The sequence below is a fragment of the Acanthochromis polyacanthus genome, chromosome 8, assembly GCF_021347895.1.
Source record: "Acanthochromis polyacanthus isolate Apoly-LR-REF ecotype Palm Island chromosome 8, KAUST_Apoly_ChrSc, whole genome shotgun sequence".
Lineage (NCBI taxonomy): Eukaryota > Metazoa > Chordata > Actinopteri > Pomacentridae > Acanthochromis > Acanthochromis polyacanthus.
Genome location: NC_067120.1, coordinates 5,012,206 through 5,033,576, shown reverse-complemented (window position 1 = coordinate 5,033,576; position 21,371 = coordinate 5,012,206). Strand labels below are relative to the sequence as shown.

The following is a 21,371-nucleotide window of genomic DNA, read 5'->3' as shown; positions in this document are numbered from 1 at the left end:
GTAAACAACAAACTTGTAGGCCATGTTACTGAGAGTGTTAGCAACAGAGACTCTTGATGGTGTTAAAAATAACTGGAAGCACAGTGGACCAGACTGCCATCTGCTCTTCGTAACAGGTGAAAATCTATTATTATCTAACTCTTAATGCTCTCAGTAAATATTCACTTCAGTATAAAACAAAAAGGAAAGATCACCAAATTATAAATATTTACCAGGTTTCTTCAATGTATCATGTCCTATTTTATTACAAGTTTTAAAATGATACTGCTGAAGTATTCAGCCAGAGCTGTACTTACCTCACTGTTGCCCGCTTCCATCCTTCCTCTTCCTTGAAAGAATGTATGAGAAATATACGCAAACACAAAATTCAGCTATCCCAGTTGGTCACTTGGTTAGCTAAGATGCATTCAATGTTATGAGTCCCCAATCTGGAAGGCAGACATTCAGCGCTGTCCCAATCACTGCCCACTTTATCTCCAAAAGTATGCAGTGACTAAAAAAAGCATGGTGCCTGGTTGGACAGCTGCTCATTCTTTCAAAGTTAGTTTGGCCTGCATGGGTCAGCAAGGATTAGCTGGGAAGTTGCTCAGCAGTTAAATATTGTGGCCCTGCTATTCCTTTTGCAAAGTGGCTTAACATATTACTTTACAGTTTTGATATCCTCTAAAAATTACTTTCATGTGTGTGTGTTTATTGGAGGTCGGGTAGTTTATAAATGGGTACATATTGAAGAAACAGGAGCTACCTTGTAATAGTCAGTCAGACAGTAATAGGAGTGGATCAGGGTTGCAAAAATAGTTAATGGATGCTTTCATTAGCATACGTGTGTGCTGCAGTGATTTGTGTTCAGAAATATGTACAGAATGAGACTTCACTGTGTTTGCCAGTGTGTTATAACCATCTGCTGCTACTTACAACCTAAAAAAACAGATAAATACGTAAATTAATTTATATTAAAATAGACTTATTGAATGTTGTTACATAAAATGTGTTTAAATCCAAAATACTGTACACCTATTTAGCAGAATTTTTATTCTGAAAACTAAACTGATGCGGAAGTAGATCAGTAAACACCAACGAAGAAGAACACGCTGCTAAGGAAGACAGCTAGCTAAGCTAACCGGCGTTGCCAAAATGTGGATCTAAACTATTTGTTCCTATGTGAAAAACAGTTAGTTGCGCCTTTTTATGACGGTGTTCAACCTGACGTCGGTGTGAAGACGCAGACTTTGACTCGGCGTCCAAATAAAAAGGTGAGGCAGCTGTAAAAAATCCAACTCATGCTTCTGTCATTGGCAACTGTTCAATGAAACTAGCTTGTTTAAAAACTGTTCACGTTGTGAAATGTGTAGCAAGTTGTTGACTTCTGTTGCAAATATTTATCAGCGCAAAAATTTAGTGTTTGTACCCATTGAACCATGCCTGGGACAAACTAGTCAACCCATCAATTTATTTTTAAAGTAAAATATTAAGTAAACTTGTCAAAATACACTTTATCTAGCCTCCAAATGTGTATGTTTATGTTTTCTTGTCTTATATTTGCGCTGTAACTGTTTATTGTAATCATTGTCAATTAATTGATTCGTTTTCTAGTCTGCATCATGTTAGAAAATTGTGAAAAATGTAAATCAAGGTTTCCTAAAGTCTATAATTACTTCTATGAATGTCTTGTTTTGTCCACAATAAAAAGATACTCGGTTATAGAGGAGGAAACAAACTACAAAATATTCACATCTAATGAGATGTAGTCCAAGAATGTGCTTTTTGTCTTGCATTACTCAAACTGATTAATCAATTATTTATAATAATTGGTCATTGGTGATAATTTTGAAGATGTCCATTTGATATTTGGGAAATTGTAGTTAGAATTTTTCACTGTCTAACATTTCAACTAACCAATGACACATAAAAAGCAACTCAACTAAAAAGAGGTTGTTTTTTACTAAAGCTCTTAGGATGACTGAGAGTCTACACGTGCTTCAACGGTGTCATAGTTTTTCATTACGACTGAGAAAAGAGGAATTCATGTTAGTGTTCATTCATGACTCCACGTGTGACCAAACTCTGTGTCTGATGATTCAACAGGATGACTCCTAAATGACCTCCCACTGTGAACTCTACTGACAGATCTCATGCCTCTCTGTCTCATGGGTCATGAACAGATCCAACCATGCACCTCCAGTTTGCATACAAGCACAACGACTTTGTCACAGATGTGCATCGGAGTGATGGAAACAGTCCTGCGACAGCATCACGGTCAACAAAGTTTGACACAACCATCCAAGCTGGCTGGATGGACAGGATGGACAGGGGTCTCTTCCGCTACCACCTGGGCGATTTACAAACTCACATCCTGCCAGGTCCACATGGCTTTGTGGCTCAGCTGAATATTCAGAGAGGACTGGAGAGAAGGAAGCCTCAGGAGATACTGAGCATTCAGCAGGAGTTCAATGCTGGGCAGTTTAATTTTAACAAAATCAATCCAGATGAAATCATATTTGAGATGATGAAGGACACTGAGGGAGAGACAGCTTTGTCTGACAATGGACAGTTTCCTCAACCCAGCAGGATGGTGGTTTTGGTCAATGTCAGCCCTTTGGAGTTTGGACATTGTCTCTTTGTTCCAGAACCTTCACGCTGTTTCCCACAGATCCTGACAGAGTTTGCTATCCAGACCGGTATTGAATCTGTGCTCCTCAGCTCCAACCCTGGTTTTCGTGTCGGATTCAACAGTCTTGGAGCGTTTGCATCTGTCAATCATTTACACCTTCATGGTTATTACCTCAATCATGAGCTAAAAATAGAGTTTATGCCAGTTAAGCCTTTGGTTCCTGAAAAGGGATTTTACCTCATGCTAGACTTCCCTGGAGGCTTTTTGTTCTACACAGAATCAGAGGCTGTGGAGAAAGTAGCAAGAGCAGTCTGTCAAGTCACAGACTTTCTTGTGGGTGATAATATTGCTCACAACGTGTTCTTGACTAGAGGATGCCCACCATGTGATCGCACACACAGCAAAGAAGGTCGCTGTTCAAGAAAAGGTGTGCGCATTGCTGTATGGCCTAGAATGTCCTGCTTTGGTGCCAAAGAGGAGTCTGCCTTTAATGTTGCTCTGTGTGAGCTGGCTGGACATTTACCATTTAAGAACGAGAAAGACTATGAGCTCACGACTGAGACGGATGTCATGGATATAATACGGAGATATCTTCTGCCGGATGATGAGTTTCACAGGTTGGAACAGCAGCTTACGAGTCGTTTAATTAGTTTATAATGCATCAACAACCTAATTGTATTTAAGGTACAGATAAACTAAGTTGAAAGCTACACGTGTTTCATAGTTTTTACTGTGCTATCATATTTGAATTTAATTAATTCACCGAGGGAATATATTCACAGTGGATTGTGATGCTGATTATTTTGAGAGCTGAATCTCATGTCCTGCACTTGACTAAATATTAAAACTGGATGTTTTAAAGCCTTCGCTAAACACTCAAGAGGATTACAAATGTTAAGAGTTGCCATAATTGTATTTATAAATGACAGTGTACTTTGATTGACTAATAAATGTATTAAAACTGGGATCAAATAAAATGTTGAATGCATTTTATTTTTGTGACATCTCAGTTATCTTTGATTCAATTATTACCATTACACAATACATTATTCAGCTTGTCAAAGCTCAGGCTAGATGGAACAGAGCCATCTTTAGTGTTACTTTTAACTGCTGAGGATTTAATGTTTAGAATATCTGCGGTAATAAAAAAAAAGGTATAATTTATTGACAAATATAAAGAACACAGTGGGACATTTTACCAAAGAAAAGGCAATCCAGTTGATTTATAGAGGGGTGTATATTAGTGGTCATCCAAGGAGAGTAAGGTGTATCAAAGCAAAAATGAGACAAATGACACAACAAAAAACAAAAAAAAGACAAAAATTTACAAAGCTACAAAAACTGGACAGACAAATGAGACCAAAAATGACAAAGTGAGAAATAAAACAATAAAAATGAGACAAAAAGGAAATACAAAACAACAAAAACATGATTCAAACGACAGAAGTCAGCCAAAAAATGACATAAACAACAACAAAACGAGAAAATTTTACAAAAATGAGATACAAAATGACAAAAGAACAATTTAGTATTTTACTTTATGATTTACCATGTTTTAAGAGCAACATGCTAAACTATGACGTTTTAAGAGCGACATGCTATACTATGATGTTTTAGAGCAACATGCTAAACTATGAAGTGTTTTGGGCGACATGCTATACGATGACGTCAGAGTGACTTGACTCACATGCTACTTTATAATAAATAACTCAGAAAGCCTTGGAGTCTTGTCAGTCTCTTCTTTAGGAGGAAATGACATCATGTGGAGCAGGTCATGTGATCTTTGGAATTAACACACTTCCTTGAGAGATGTTTTTGTAATGGGTAATTTAGCTGAAAGTGATTTCTCGGACACAGATACAGTTTGTTATTTTACACATAAAATTTGATATATTGCCAAAAAAGAAATATCTGTCATGATTATCTCAATAAAAAGAACACAAAACATTTTTTAATATGCTCATTTTATTATTGTTTAGCTAATTAGAAGATGGTTGTTATTAAATTGGGACGATTATTTAGTTGACATTTTAGTGATATTCAGTCATTTCTTATTAATAAGTGATTGTTTCTATAATAAATAATTATGGAATTTGTAAAACCATGATCAGAATGAACATAAAAACCTTTTTTTTTACTTCTAAAAAAATGTATGTAAGACATATCCTATGGACTTCACAAGTTCCTCAATTATATATTGACCCATATGCATAAGTAAGATTTATTCCACATATTCCCCTTATTTTAAAAGAAAAATAAATAATTTCTTGCCTGTTATGAAGTTCCAAAATCCTTGCAAAATGCAAAGATGCAAAACTCACTTCAATGGCACTTAGATCAGGGTGAATCGACGCTACACACCATCTCTGGAGAGCACATCATCTGCCAGAGTGACATCACCAAGGCAGCAGCACTGAGGTCAGTGAGCGTCGATACCTGCTCACTCATTATAATGAGCTTACTTATTGGTGAGTGAACAACAGCGCATTGATCTATATGTTTACCGGATGACTCGCTTTTTTTCCTCTCATGGTTAGATAGTATGATGTCGCAGTCATTATAACATCAGTGTTTGATAGTGCCATAGTCTGTTTATGATAAATGCACCTTATAGCCCTTATTGAATCACTTTTCACAGTGTTTAGGACTTCAATAGGTGTATCTGGTTTACTGCTTTTACAAGAATATATCTTTGCAGCCAATCATGTGACAGAAACTCAGATTATTAAGGCATGTCACTGACCCTGTGCATCTCTTTATGTTCACAGTGTACCCGTCTTTAACATGACAATGGGCTCGCTGTGCTGGAATGGTGTCCACAGCCACCAGGTATCAATCCAATGGAGCACCTTTGCGATGTGGTGAAGTAAGAGATTGGCATCATGAATGCGCTGCAGCAACTGTATGATGTTTTCATGTCAGTGTGAACTAAAATGAGCTCAGGACTTTGGTAAATCTATGCTATGAAGTATGAAGGACCAAAGACAGCTCAACCCTAATAAGGTGTACCTCATACAGTTGTTGATGCCAGTTGGTAGCAAAACATCTTTTGGTTTAACTTTTAGGTGATTTTCTTGCATTTTTTTTCCTCATTTAAATGTCTGTTTCTGTGTGAATGTTTCTGCTTTGTGCTCTATGGTTTCTCAGGGAAGAGATCTTCAGTTTTTCAATTGAAGCACCAGCTGGATCATTGGCCTCATCTTACTAAGTGAGGACATCAGTTGTAATTGTTGCTGTGAGTCGCCTTTACGGCCATTATCCAGTCATACTTCAGGGGTTGTTCACCAGTCTGATGTCTAATTACTACAGGACTCTTCTGCTTAGATTGTTTAATTGCTACAAATAGAATCAATGCTGTAAATAATGTGATTTCTGAAGTAAACACCCACAGAGGTCATACTCACTTAGACAGCTACCTCATACACACATATATTGTATAGTGTGTAAAACTGTGCTTGGTATGTGCTTTTGATAGTCTGTGACCAACTAAAAAGCTGTTTAACTGTAAAATATTGACCTCAAAATGCTGGAAATATAATCTTTTATGCATCACCCTCCCCCTTTTTTTATTATAATATATTCGTCTTGAAGTAGTTGACAGATAATTCTCCATCCTCCTTTAATTGGTCATCTGTCTATAGTTTTACACTGGCAAAGTATTTTTCTTTTCCTCAAATTTATTTAGGGGAAGCAGGGTAAATATGACAAAAACAATTACCTAGCACACAACTTACCTGATATTAAGCATATCTTTGTGAAATAATTAAGCCAGGTGTCTTATTTTGCTTTTCTTTTTCTCGTTGTGTCTGTGAGTCGTCATCATAAAAGGAGAAGGACATGACATTTAAGGAGCTGATGTGTTTTCTCACGTCCTGTGTATTTGTTTTTCCTTCCTTGACGTATAGGGACAGGACAGGTAGGTCTGGATCACCCATGTGTATACATTCACCCTGTTCCTGTTGTGAATATTAAGTCATGCAAACTCAAAAGGAAAAGTTTACTCTTGGAAGTTACAGGAAGTCTTCATGTGACAAAGTGTAAGACTTCAAAACTGTTTCAATCAGACAGAAACTGCTGGGAATAATCTGAGAGACAGTATAGTAGTGTGCGACTATTAATGAAAGCATTTATAAGGAGAAATCCATTTTCCTCAAATTGTTACGGCATATAAAAGCAGTACTTTGATATTTTGGGAAATATGTTGCTGACTTTCTGTTTTTACACTTCTGTTTATGTATGTAATAAACTTAGTAGATATAACATCCAGGTCAGAGGTCCTGATTATATCTTTGCACAGAGTCAGGATAGGTGTTTGCCCAAGGTTCTTCTTTTAGTTAAAGTAAATTCACTGGCTGCATTTAAGGCATGTGTAAAGGACAGACATTAGCGATACAATATTACTAACTTTCAACAGAAAATAAGTAATATTTTACAAAATGTTGAACTATTTCTCTAAAGATTACACACTCTCACACAAAGAAAAAACAACTTGCATGATCATAATCTCAGTCATAATTTTATGTCCAAATAAAATAGCTTTATGTCTAGCTTAAGTTGGAACAACCTCAATGAATTTCTGTTATATCAGATACTGTCATATTGCACTGAAATGCATCATTGTATTAATTTTTCCAGTTTTAACTACAATTTACACTTTTTTAAAAATTCTTTGAGCACTTGAATTCCTAATAAAGGCACAGATGTTAAAGTAATATTAATTATATTACAATCAAACAGCATAGATTTGCTTTTTAAAAACAAAACTGGACACTTGTCTCAACCTTGAACTCTACGTCTGTGATGGCTGACTGAGTCAAAACTGTCATGCGTCTTTCTAATGGGGCCCAGCATGTATACACATTATTTACAGTTAATGCTTCACGGAAGCAGCCCGAGTCAAAGGAGACGAGAACGTCTCCACTTCATGGATAGAAGTAAGAAACTTAAAGTCACAGGTGTTGTAGAAGCTCGTCTATAGATTTGCTTCATGTGTTTTATAAAAATAGCTGCTTGTGTTTCACATGTAGAGAGTATTTTTGTTGCAGGAGGAGTTTGTTGGAGTATTTCATAGGGCGCAATCTCTCTGGTTGTGTAACCTGAACAGACGAGTACAACCAACTTAATCTCTGTACACAATGTTGTATCATCTTTTTTCTGTTTGATTGGGACACGAGGCATGTTTCACCTGCTCACAAATCTGTAGCTGGGGAGGAATTTAATGTTGCACTATTGTTTTGTGTGTTGAAAATATCAAGATGTAAAATATAATACTTAAAACATACCATTAGACTTAAACTGTCAACATCCAGGTATCCTCAAAGCACGTGTCCTCAGCTGAGGAGAGTCTGTTACAAACCACAAGGAGGGAGTGGCTGTGGTCGTGTCCTCACAGTAGACTCCCACCTTGAACTTAAGATGGTCAGGCCTTTACAGTGTCTGTCACTTTTGCAGAAAGCAGCTTACCTGGATAATTCAGCTGTTTAGAGGCACTTCAGAAAAGCTTTGAAGTAACAATGGGTGGCGTTCAGAGCTTCAGGGAGATGTGCGACCGTCCAAAAAATACTAATGTTCGTCTCCGTCTTCCAGCAGTTTGCATCGTGTGGCAGACGGCCATGATCATCTTGTTTGGAGTTTTTATCCGATACAACGAGGAGGCAGATACACACTGGGTAGAGTACAAAAAGAAAAAAACATACCAAGTGACATTGAGAATGACTTCTACTTCAGATATCCAAGTAAGTGACTTCATGTTTGCTCATCTTTTTTTCCATTATCCTCTCTAATATAAATGATAATTTGGAATAATTTCTGAATAACTATTTTTATTTCCTAATTTCTTAATAAAGGAGCATGTAAATCTTTACTCATATCTTTAAAACAATAATCAATATTTTGATTTATCCACATTTATGTACATTTAGATGTTTGTTTTTTCATCTTATACACACTTGGCTGTAAGCGATCTGTTTTCATTGTAGTAAGGTGTTTCTATTTGACTTCTTAAACTGATGTCAGTTCACAGATTGTGTTGACCTTTCAAATTATTGCTACATTGCTGACAAGGATCTGACACCTGCAGGTGCGTGTTTCCCCTGCGGATTGACATCCCTGAGGCGTTTTGCAGTTTAATTACAGCTGACTTGTCTTCATCTGGATAAAAAACATGCCTAATTTTGTCCATAAGGATTATTTGGATTATAAGATTAAGGTGTGTGAGAGTATAGTATTGTTTGGGTGTGGTGCTGTACTGTACGTTAACGCAGCAACCCACGGTGTCGGTGTCAGGCTATCACAAAACCATCTCAGACATGGTGTTAAATGTCAGATGATAAATGTGAGTCCTGACACAGTTTAGTGTCTGAGACCAATAAGGCCTCATGTTAAAGTCATAGATCGTTGTTTTTCCAACACAGAGACCAGTGTCGGTGTTGGCAGCTGGACAGCGTCAAACATCTGAGGCCTTTATTGGCTGTAAAAAAAAATGCCTTCAGTCTGACGTGTTTTCACATTTACTAAAGATGGCTGTTCTTTGCGCATATTTCTGTGGAAACTATAATGTTTCATGGTGCAGCGGGAACCCATTGTTCCGTGAGACGCATCAGAGAGTTGCAGTGTTTCCTTATAAATAATACTGTCTGCTTGATGCTGGTGTCCACATATTGTTGTCAGCTGGTTATGGCAGATATTACTGGAACCACAAGGAAGAACCACCTGTTCCGCTTGTGGCTGGAACTTTTAATTACCAACAACAGACCAGTTTAGATTGAATATGTACTGTTATTTATGTGAATGTATACTTTTTTGTTTGTTTCTGAAGCCTTAAACCACATCTAACTGTCTTGCTTGGCAGATAGAGTTGGGAAGTTAAATGGGAAGGAGGCATTTAATTTGTAATTAAAGTTGCTTATACTCTAAGAATCAAAAGTTTGGACATCTTCTCATCCAGTGCTTTTTATTTAATTATTTTCTATATTGTAGATTAATACTGAAGCCATCAAAACTATAAAAGAATACAAATGGAATTATGTTGTAAACAAAAAAAGCGTTCATCTTCAGGATTAATTTAAAATGTAGAAAATAATACAAATAGATAAAAAGCATTGAATGAGAAGGTGTGTCCACACTTTTGACTGGTGGTGTATGTTTCTAACTAGTTTTATGATGTAAGTGTTTACACTGAATTGAACTGAATTTTTTGTCCAACTTTAACATATTGATGCTCCAGTGTATTGTGTTTTCACATTGATATGTTTTGTGTATTCTAGAGACTTCCGTTTATTCTATTTTTAATGACTTGTTGTCTTTTCTGCGGTGCTGATGTGGAGCAATATATAGTTTTTTTGTACATAGATGATACACAGAAAAATGACACATGAACAAATCTTGAATCTTAACTACCTTCACTCACATGAAATCTGCCTTTTTGTCCTCTTCACGTTTTCCACAGTCATGTTTGTTGAGATATTTTTGCTTCCTGTAAGCATCAGGGGTTAGTACCTGTATAGGTATCGTGACATAACTCGGTATCATCATAACATATCAACATCCAAGGAACAAGTGACAGAAAAATACACACTTTAACGTCCTTGAGTCGTCTTCACATGATCTGTCCCTCTTGGCTACCATGCCCTCATGTAACTTCCCCGGCGGTGACATGTTGTCAAAGCAAACTCTCTTCATACACTTTCTACTCTGTCATTTCAATTATTTCATAACTATGTAGTTTCAGTGTTGATGAGTTTTATAAAGTATCAGATTAAAAGTACAATAATGAATGCTGATTGCTAATATACTCTCTTATGTAGTCAGACATTTAATGTAAATATATATGGAATATACGAAGAATGATCATTCATAATAATCTATTTATGCTATTTATGTTCATGTGTCTGCTCTTATGCAATACACCAGAGAGTCATGAGAAATACTTAATAAGAGAGGAAATATCCCAACTTAACAGAGGACAAAAACTTCCCCCACTTTACAAATCGTTTCAAAATTTCCAAATATTTTAATTTCTTAACTTGGAGGATTTCTTGCTTCTGATTTGACTGGATGTGGACACTGCAGTAAATCTCTGCTTCCGCTCAGCTTGTCCTTCACTTTTGCTGCCTTGGTTTTACCACAGAGGGTATAAATCAGTGCACACTGGGCAGCCCTGAGGACATTTTCTTATACCTGATTTGTGTACACAGAGAGTTGTGTCGAGAGCATTACAACACCCCACAGAAAGTGCTTGATATTTTTTCCAGTTTCATTCCCTATCACACTCCTCATATTGTCTTTGTTTTAGGTTTCCAGGATGTCCATGTGATGATCTTTGTTGGATTTGGCTTCCTGATGACATTTCTGAAGCGGTACAGCTTCGGTGCAGTCGGCTTCAACTTCCTCATCGCTGCCTTCGGTCTCCAGTGGGCGCTGCTGATGCAGGGCTGGTTCCACTCCCTGGATTACACCGATGGGAAAATCAAGATTGGAGTTGAAAGGTAATCATTCAGTTTTATTGCTGATTACTTAAAATGATCTCTTCTTGTTGCTCTCTTTAATGTTAGTACACAGCAAACAATATGAACTTCAGGCTCAGTGATTTTACATAAAAGGTCACACCTGTGTAAATCCATAGCACGTCGTCATTCAGTTCCTCTTCTTTTGTTTAATTGCTGTCCTATGGGAATATGTTTTCCCCTGTATGGTTTCCAGAGAAGAAAAGTGAGGCGGTGGAACCAGTCTGACTGATACACGGTTATGTCCAGCCATGTTAGATTTGTTTGTGGTTGGAGGATAAACAGAAATACAGGTTAATGAGAAATGATGATACTGCTGAAGTGCAGCCAAACCACTGTTTATCCAAAGATATGATACGGGAATTCATGCATGTCCACGTGTTTACCACTGGCTCAGAGAATGGACACTAAACAGGTGTACGCTGACAAGGTACATCTAGCTTTGCTTGGCTGCTACAGCCTACTAAAAATTTCATACTGACTCATTTGACCTGTGTGTTTTGCTTGTTTTCCCTCCTCAGTCTGATCAATGCAGACTTCTGCGTGGCCGGCTGCTTAATTGCCTACGGGGCAGTTCTGGGTAAAGTCAGTCCAGTCCAGCTGATGGTTATGACTTTGTTTGGGATCACATTGTTTGCTGTGGAGGAATATATCATCCTGAATCTTATACATGTAAGTTAGAACAGAATATATAATATATAAGAAAACATTGCATTGCTTTGCTGACATTTGTGTCAAAACTGTGAATGAAAATGGGATGTAGTAGTCAGATCTGTGCATCCATTGCTATAGATATTCTCAAATTCTGGAAATATGAGCGTATAAACAAATACTTAGACATATTTAGTTGTCAGACGTGAACATTGTTGTTGTTTGCTTGTGTTGTTTATAATTAATGCAGACATCTAGCTGCAGAGTCAAAACTTAGCATCTTTGTAGTCTGAAAGCATGACACTACAGAAGTTGAGTTGGGAATAAACAAATCAGAATTTTCTTGTTATAATTGAAAATGGAGGAAAATGGGGAGAAACACAAAATAGGTGGACGTTATGCTGGAGATGAACTTTTCCACGTTAATATTTAATAGCATATTTAATGTAAGCATTGCACCTACAGTTATTGTTAATGTTTTCATGCCTGAAGGCCCGAGACGCCGGAGGCTCCATGGTGATCCACACATTTGGAGGATATTACGGTCTTTCCATATCGTGGATGCTCTACCGGCCAAACCTGGACCAGAGCAGCCGTCTGCAGGGCTCCGTCTACCACTCAGACCTCTTTGCCATGATTGGTGGGTGTGATTTATTACATAACTGCATATAGTCTGAGATTTTTAGTGTTTATTTTATTCTAACAATGCCGCCCTTTATTCTGGAGGTATTTATTTCACGGCTATCTCCACCCTGCTTTATGTACAGGCACCCTTTTCTTGTGGATGTTTTGGCCCAGCTTCAACTCAGCTATCACAGATCACGGGGATGGGCAGCACAGAGCCGCCATCAACACCTACCTGGCTTTGGCCTCCACTGTGCTCACCACTGTGGCAGTTTCAAGCCTCTTTCAGAAGCACGGAAAACTAGACATGGTAACAAAAAGTAATGATAACACGAGAGATATGTGTATTTATGAAGCTGAAGTGAGGAAAATTATGCAAAACTATGACTTGCATGACTTTTGTCCCACCTCAGCACTCTAACTGATATACATTATTCAGTAAATGCATACTTCAGATGATGTACTCTTTTTTCTGTGCTTGTTACTCAGGTTCACATCCAGAACTCCACACTTGCTGGAGGCGTTGCAGTAGGAACAGCAGCAGAGTTCATGCTGATGCCCTATGGCTCTCTTATCGTTGGGTTCTGCTGTGGTATCCTCTCCACACTGGGATATATCTACATCACGGTATAAAGTTTCTCCTGTTTCATCGTTCTAGCTATGATAAGATAAGCCACTGTTTACCAGTGTGTAGCTGGAAATGGATGACACTCCAGCCCAGCATTTTCTCTCTCTTTTTTTTCGTTTGCGGATTTTTTTTTTTTGTATTTGTTCGAGAGCACAGAAGGTGTTTTCCTAAATCTGCCGCTACTCTTTTCAATGCTCTAAAGTCAACTGAAATCAGTGATCGTCTGTGTAATCTAAAACCTAAGTTAAACAAGGCTGCTCTTTTGAAAAAAGATAAGCATCAGCAGCTCCCTTTCACTTCTCCTCCAGCCGTTCATGGAGAAGTACATGAAGATCCAGGACACGTGTGGAATCCACAACCTCCACGCCATGCCAGGAGTCATAGGGGGCATCGTTGGGGCCATTACTGCTGCAGCCGCATCCGAGTCGGTTTACGGCGCTGAAGGGTGAGTTTTACCTGCTTAAAAACACAAAACCAGCAGGAAGTGGGTTTATTTTTTTAATTAAACGGATTAAAGATGATCAAGCATTGAGTGAAGAGGAAATAAAACAGTTTTCTGTGTGTTTTCTGCTCTGAGAGGACAACATGGTGAGCTCCCTGTTTTTTTTTGCATTAAAGGCTGATTAACACCTTCGACTTTGAGGGTGAATTTGAAAACATGGTTCCCACGAAGCAGGGCGGTCACCAGGCGGCAGGCCTCTGCGTGGCTATCTTGTTCGGCATAGGTGGAGGAATCCTTGTCGGTAGGCATACTCCTCTCCATTAGTTGGGCAGAATAACTGTTTGTTAATAAGTGTGAGGTTACTGTGTTTGAATAAGACAGATGTGTTTGCGCAGTGTGTGTTGGCGATAATGACTTTGATTGTATTCTTGTCAGGTTTTATCTTAAGATTACCCATCTGGGGAGATGCTGCTGATGACAACTGCTTTGATGATGAGCCCTACTGGGAGGTGAGCCACAGATCTGTACATTTATAAAGAGATTTGAAACAGGAAAAGCAATATCAAGTCAGCCACAGAATGAATTCAAGATATCTAAAGATTATGTGTGTTTAGTTGATTTAATTCAAGTGGTGCTTTTAAGAGGTTTAAGAAATCATCGTGCATGTCATTTTACTTAAATTTACTGGCTCTTTGAGCTAAGTGTGTTTCATATCGAGTCCGGATTTTGATTTACATGTGCAGTTTGATGCTTATTAGGATGGAAATATTTCCTTGTTTTGTGTTTCTTGCCCTGAGGCTCTTTTTCCAACCCGGTATTTACAGCTCCAAATATGCTACCGTCATTGTTTGACCTCTGTTTATGAAAAACACTGCTCACAATTTTTCCATTTTTTGACGAGTAAACATCACATTTTGCTGACAGTTTAAATTATAATCGTTTACAGCTGCCAGAGGATGAGGAGAGCATCCCTCCAGTTCTGCAGTACAACAACCACGCCATAAACAAAGACGTGTAAGTATCCGTTCATTTCTGCTCGTGGACATGTGCCGTTCTCATAGCAGGCAAGCAAACAGTGCAGCTTACTGCCTTTGTTGTGGAGGATTGTGTTGCGTTCAGTGTCCTCTTGGTGGCAGCAAAGCCCAATTTGGCACAACGTGATTCCTGCCCCTTTGTTGGTGATATCTTTTCACAGTGTTGAATACAGTACAAACACAAGGTGAGGATGTGGCTGTATCATGACACCACAGAGACACAAACACCTCCAGTCAGTGCGGGTTGGATTATGAAGAACTGATCCATGTGCTCAGTGTAACATGTGCAGCTCACCTGGGCAGTTTGTTGATAGGGGGGTTGTTTGACGGCACGGCTGCACATGTTTGGCTCTTTAAAGTGACCTTGAAGTTACGGTGAAGAAGTTGTGTTTACAGAGGAAATAAAAATGATACTATTGGACAGGATGAGTGGTGGATTCCAGTCCGATTAGACCCACCCAGTAAAGTGATTATAGAACAACCAAAGAAACATCTACAGGCTGAATTTCAGTCACTTAAGACACTTTAAATGCAAGCCACCACATATACTGTAAATGCTTTGAGCTGCAAGGTCTATAAAGTCTCTTTTCACACATTATGTGATGTTATTTCTTCCAGAGCGGAGTCAAATTTCACCATGGAACAGAACTGATGTTAAGCCTTCATCTACATCACACTCATTTGTAATGGCTCAACGCTGGACTAAAGCTCCCCTGAACATAACTTCTGTCCTTATTTAAAACCACATTTTGTACTATGTTTGCTTCTACACAGTTCAACTTGCACTTTCAGGAGCTTAAATATGCAGAACTTTCAGGCAAGTTTTGCTCTCAGCTTCCTTTTTTTTCTCGTTTATTTCCGAAGTAACATCTCATCCTTTGAAACTGAACTTAAATCATTTATTGTGTGTCTTCATGGAGATTTTTTTTTTACAATTACAGTTATTTATCTTGTGACTGATTATAGATTTTAAACTAGTGAGAGCTGTTACGTTTTTTTGAACTGAGTCATGCTGTGACATAAAGGACATTTAAAAACACTTTACCTTAACACAGCTTACTTAAAAGAAATATGCAAACAATAAATGGTTTAGAAGACACTGTAAGCACATTTTAAGTGTTTTTAAATCATCATTCATTATTTCCACTTATTGATGCTTACGGATGTTATATTTGTTGACGTATGCATTGATTAACACATTTACAATGATTAGAACGTGTCATAAGCCATAAATGTTTAAGTACTGCTTATAAATAAAGTGTTATGTGATATTTTATTCCACTTTATCAATCTGGAAATGAATGATTTTGTCAATCGCAAATGTTTGTATATTTAGACATCGCCCACAGTAGATTATTTGTTCTACTCTTTTGAAAAGTTTAATGGTAATGTAATTTTGAAAACTCAATAAAAATTATTAATAAACTACTGTAATTACATAAAGTGTGTTTTACTCATGTTTTTTGAGCAAATTAATCTGTGTAAGCGCTTAAAGAAATCAACATTTTGCATAAAACAATGGATTCAATGTACATTTAAGAGCCCGTCAGCGTCCCCTCTTGAATGGGGTCGGACTGAGAGTAAAAGGTCGCTGCCTTATTGCTCCTTAGGGACACTGTGGTGACCAAAGACAGACTAAAGACCAACGTTATCATCGTGACCTTGGGTCAAAGGCTAGCAAAAGAGCAAGGTCAGCGACAGGCCTGAACACGTATGCCGGAGTCAATCATTTTTCAACTGGCTGATCAGGAGAATTCCTACGAAGTGATACACTGATTGTTTTTCTGCACATTGATGGGTGGAATTTTGCAGGAGCAGATTTGTACTGAGGGAAGCAATCCACCAATGGATGCAACAATATGGTGCTAAATATAATTTCACCACGCGTGTTTATTTCTGTATCTGATAAGCAGCCCTTCTGTTCATCGTTTTTCTGATGACGGCTGAGACGTCCTTGTGCTCCGTCTTCTGCCCACCTGTCTGTGGCGTTTTACTGGACGAAAGCGGCAGCAGCAGCGGCAGCTCATGGTGGGAGTGTGGATGATTCCCACACATGAGTAGCAACGAGGAATCCATCTCCTCATCCAGTCTCCTCGCTAACAAAGGCAGGCTTAGCGCTGTTTTCTTTTGTCATCAGTAACGTGTTTGAGTAAAGGAGGTAATGGTGCCACAAGTGCTCCAATTAAACGAGATGCAGCCCTGCTGGGAAGAAAGGCTCCCCCTATTGCCCTCGATACCCCCCAGTCCACCCAATGCATACACACACACACATATACTGGGCCTCTTCTCATCCTACCCCCATGCCGTTCCCGCCCCAGCTCTACTCATGTTTATTCATCAGCCACTTAAAGGGCAAATGCGGAGGACTGTTAAAACTGAATCAGACTTATTTTAGAATGATGCCGGGCCTTTTCTCTGCGAGGCTGAGGCAGCACGGCCCTCGTGGCGTCAAGAAATTTAAGGCCGTCCTTTGGGCATTCACTGGCTGCAGATGTGACTTCCACATAGCAGGGGGGTGGGGGGGACTGTACATTCATAGGAAGGGAGGAGAAAGGGACCAAGAGGCCACAGGGAAGGTGAGATGGAAAAACTCGAGGACGTAAGGGGGCATGAAAGGGAGGAAGGAGGGAGAGTGAGGCCTCGCTTTCACTGCTGGCGACTGACTTGCCCACCATCCGGCCTCAATCATGATGTTTGATTGACAGGTGGAGGGGAGGAGAAGGGTGGGAACGAGGGTGTGGGATGGGAGTTTGCACAAAACGCACTCCCATACGGGGGGCCGCCGAGACGCTCATTAATGATAAAGAACATACCAGGGAAAGCATGTTTTCTCTGCATGCCAGCGATGTTGTTTGTAGGTTGAGATTAGTTTGTAATCTTCTATACGTGGCAATGTAGAATGTACAGAACACTGCGCGGCTAAATGCAACGTGGGAGGTCGTGCTGGTGGAGCACCTGATTGTGGCTATTTGGCTTTTTGTTCAACCATTGTTTTTCGCCATTATTGTAGGAAAACAACAAACCGTGTCCAATGGCGATTATGTCGTATTCATGTGATTGTTGGAGTCCTTCAGTTTACAGAAATCTGTCAGTCTAGTAAAAATTCACTGAATTCACTTTACAGTCACCAGGATCTACAGTGGGCCGGACAGTATTTAGGGTTCTATGTTCGTTGGGTTATAAAGGGAGCTGTAAAAGCTCTTTTCAAAGTAACCACAAGTCCATAAAACTGTTCATAAACTATTCAAGCCCTTTTCTCTCTCTGCTTCATCTGTTCACATTTGGTGCAGCTTTAGTGTCCCCTAAAGGTGATCTCTCAGCAGGAGTTTCAAAATGTTTCTGACCACTGAGACCTCGACTGGTGTTTTTAGATATTTTCTGCAGTTTTACATTCCGTTGCATCCCAGGAATACTGCACTTTTTTACAGCATTTAGTGAGATTTTCCACACATGATCGGCTTATCAAATCTAATAAATACTTTGAAATATTAAACCAGAGGGCCACAATCTTTCTGACTTGTGATCGGATATAAAAACAGCAGCGTTTTGTTGCCACATTCCAGATTTCTACACCAGGCTCGGTGGTGTGATTTCCTCTCTGACCTGCTCAGATCGCGCCACCTCAAACAACTTTTCTCAAGCAGTGTCGTGAATGACAGTAAAGATTTGAAAAAAAGTTCAGAGCCTTCATACAAATTGGCTTATAGCAACATCTAATAACCCCTAGGATTTATTCTGTGACCCAATCAACGATTGAAATAACCAAAGCAAACCTAAAAGTGAGTTATTTTAGAGAATTTTCCAATATTTTAAGCCATCCTGTACTTATTCACTACATTTCAGAGGGACATACTGTACGATTTGCAACACAGTAATTGTTTCTTCACTGTTTTTTCTTGTAAAATATCGGTTCATGAAACATGATGCATCATAGATAAAATTACTGACCCATATATAAAGCTGCTTTAAACTGAAATCCTTCAAACATTTGCCTGCGACACAATGGACAGTAGAGCAATATATATTCCTATTATGACTAAGCTACCACATTTCATAATTGATGACTTTGCTGACACCACTTCCATGCATTTCAGTCACATTTTGAATGCAGTGTTTCTTCTTTAAATTAAATATTTTACACTGTGGTATTGATGCTTTTACTTAAGTGAATTTGCTCCTAATAGAATATCCCTTAATCTGGGAGCCATTGGATAAAAATACTTCACTGCAAGACTATAAAAACTTCACATTTAGCAACTACAGAAGCTAATGTTGTCGTATTTGATAACATACATGTCACAGAGGCCTTTTTTTTCCCTGCAGGACTCGTATTCTACTTAAACTTTTGATACTTTGAGTTCATTTGTGAAATGTGGAAAGCTGGACTTCTGCTGTTGACTTGCTGTAACTGATCTCAGTGCTTCTTCCCCCACCGTCCATCCCCTGTTTGCAACCTGCTGCTCAGCCTCCCAGCTCTGCCCCGCTGCAGGTATCTCCAGGCCTCCCCACGCCACAGAGGCTGCTTAAGTGTCCCTATCGGACCACAGTGGAGAGGAACAGCAGATTAACCATGATCCTATCCGCTCACCGCTAGCCCCTTCATACGCTCCGTTACACCAGCATTTAAAAGGAGGAGGGGACGCCTTTCAGGCCCGTGATATGAATCCCAGACGCAGGGACAAGAACAGAGCTTTCACCCCCAGTTTCACAGAAAAAGACCCCTTTCTGGCACCCTCTAATTCTGGTTGCTACGGGCTTCTGGGCTCAATGGTGGACACCCGTTGTGAGGGGACAAAGCCTCTCAGTCATCCGGCGATGGTTGCTAGGTGAGGCAGAATGTATGGGGAGGGACGGGCTGCCGTTGTCCCAGACGAAATGTCTCTCTTAAGGCGACCGAGATCTGGTGATTGACAGGTGGCTACACGCTCCACTGCGGATCACCCGGGAGGTCTGGGGGGCCTTATATCTGTGACCGTGAATGTGTGTGTTTGTGTGTCTGGTAAGTGTGTGTATATATGTGTCTGTGGCAGGCTGGTTGGTTGGCAGGGTGAGCAGGGGGTTGGGGGGCATTTCTGCCACCATTAAAGTGGCACCATTTCTTACCTGCAGAGGGAGCTGCTTCTGCACATAGATGTTCACTCACCTTGTAATCATTTACTGTGAGCCCAGTTGGAGATGATGCTGAGTTTGCACTATAGTGGAATATTGTAAAAATACTTTCTTAAAGTCCTGTTTAAAACCAGCATGTTTTCCAAAATATGCTTTGCTTCATGGATGTTTGACCTTTAGAATGGCATGTGTTAAAGGTTTGACACTAGAAGACTGTTTTCATGTTCAGCTGCTGAAGGAAAGTTTGTCTGAGCTCAAAAGAATTTCTCACAACACAACTTTAACAATGAAACCTCTAATCTGCAAACACTGAGACTGGATTTAGTGAGTCATATCTTGAGCCTGGCAGTGAAACTATGGAAATGTAAGATATAGATTCTGATTTTGCATGAAGAAAAAGAGACGTGGACACAATGTGATCCATTTCTGATCAGGTAGTCGAACTTATCAGACATTTATCAAGCGAACAGTATTGCTAAAGTGGACAAGTATTATCAGCAAATCATTGGTACTTCTGTAGAAAAGTAGCTCCCACACTTGTTTTATTTATGGCATTAGGATGCTTTAAAAACTCATTCGTCAGTGCTTTAGCAGCATTTTACTGTAACTGTAACTTTATGTAGAATTTGATAATGTAGTCTAGTGTTCTCCAACCTAGGGGTCAGGGGCCGACAAAGGGTCACAAGATAAATCTGTGGAATTGAGACGTGATTAAAGTGGTGTGAGCGAAAATTTTGCTTTTTAGTTTTTCTGCTTTTTAATTTTTTTCCTCTTTTTTGTGAAACTGGATAACTTTATGCACTTTGACCATGCAGAAATTTGGAGCAAATAAATGTCTCTTGGTAAGAAACTGCAATAAAAGCAGTTTTTAAAAGAGATCACAAGTCAAAAAGGTTAGAAGATTTATGATTAAATTATCAATTATGATTAAATGTTCAAATGCTTCCATTTCAGATTTATATAGGTAAACTTTGAATAAATAAGTAACATACATAACTAAATCTTACGTAGAAAATTGAAAAGTGTAAAAATGTAACATTTTTCAATGACCGGGCGCTTCTGTAAAAGAGTTAAAGATGAAAACTTTTATGTGAGCGAGATAGACGAGCAGATTGTAAAGTAAAAGGGTAAAATTAAAGCTATGGGTTGGTGTTTATCTGTTATCTAAGGGATTAGTGGTATATTCACGGTCTATCTGTGTGGTTCAAACACTCCCCCAGGGTGTGAACCATCATCCCGCCTGTCTCGAGGCATCGGCGGCCCCCGGATCCCCCTCCAGGGCCACAGAGGTGAGTGGGAACAGACAGGGCAGGACGAGGGGATCTAAAGGGGTTCACAGTCAACACTGTGTCCCCTCAGATAGACGTCTGGGACTGTCTGGGTTCTGCACTCCCAGACAGGGAGCCTTTCCACCCGTCAGATGCTGCCTATACGCCCCGTCCCCGTCCCCATCCCCCTCTTTCCTCTTGACCTTGACTCTCAGTCACCGCGGCCCTCCAGACAGTCTGAGGTCAAAGGCTAACACGGCAGCCTCACATCAGACACGGCTCCAGTCCCCTGTGTCCATATAAATAGGCTACTGAATGGTAAATCACCCTAAAATCAGCCTGTTGGAATGCGGCTTTGAATTCCTGTAGAGATGGACGCAAAGACCTCGGGGAGGAAATACTGTGGAGACATATGAAGTCCATAAAACAATAGTTAGATTTAATTGCGTCTGCATATTGCTTTTCTGTGCATATCCTGCAGACATATGGGTTTAAATAAA

The 21,371-nt window shown here is 39.3% G+C and overlaps 2 protein-coding genes across 3 annotated transcripts; both read left to right on the top strand.

Annotated features, from left to right (window-relative positions):
• Positions 1-1,066: 1,066 nt before the first annotated feature.
• gdpgp1 (GDP-D-glucose phosphorylase 1) lies at positions 1,067-3,599 on the top strand. 2 transcript variants are annotated; one of them, XM_051952586.1, is made up of 2 exons: positions 1,067-1,253; positions 2,163-3,599. In XM_051952586.1, the coding sequence occupies exon 2, from the start codon at positions 2,171-2,173 to the stop codon at positions 3,266-3,268; it is 1,098 nt and encodes a 365-aa protein (XP_051808546.1). In that variant the 5' UTR covers positions 1,067-1,253; positions 2,163-2,170; the 3' UTR covers positions 3,269-3,599. The 2 variants fall into 2 exon arrangements, with proteins under 2 accessions (XP_051808546.1, XP_022053870.1); XM_022198178.2 differs by having other exon boundaries at positions 1,068-1,253; positions 2,086-3,599.
• Positions 3,600-6,375: 2,776 nt separating this feature from the next.
• On the top strand, positions 6,376-15,930 carry rhcgb (Rh family, C glycoprotein b). The gene is given in 12 exon segments (XM_022222748.2): positions 6,376-8,278; positions 8,281-8,346; positions 10,905-11,097; positions 11,637-11,787; positions 12,259-12,406; positions 12,534-12,700; positions 12,880-13,017; positions 13,327-13,463; positions 13,637-13,761; positions 13,896-13,969; positions 14,407-14,474; positions 15,113-15,930. Coding segments are annotated over 12 exon segments (1,455 nt in total). The 5' UTR covers positions 6,376-8,124; the 3' UTR covers positions 15,147-15,930.
• The last annotated feature ends 5,441 nt before the right edge of the window (positions 15,931-21,371 follow it).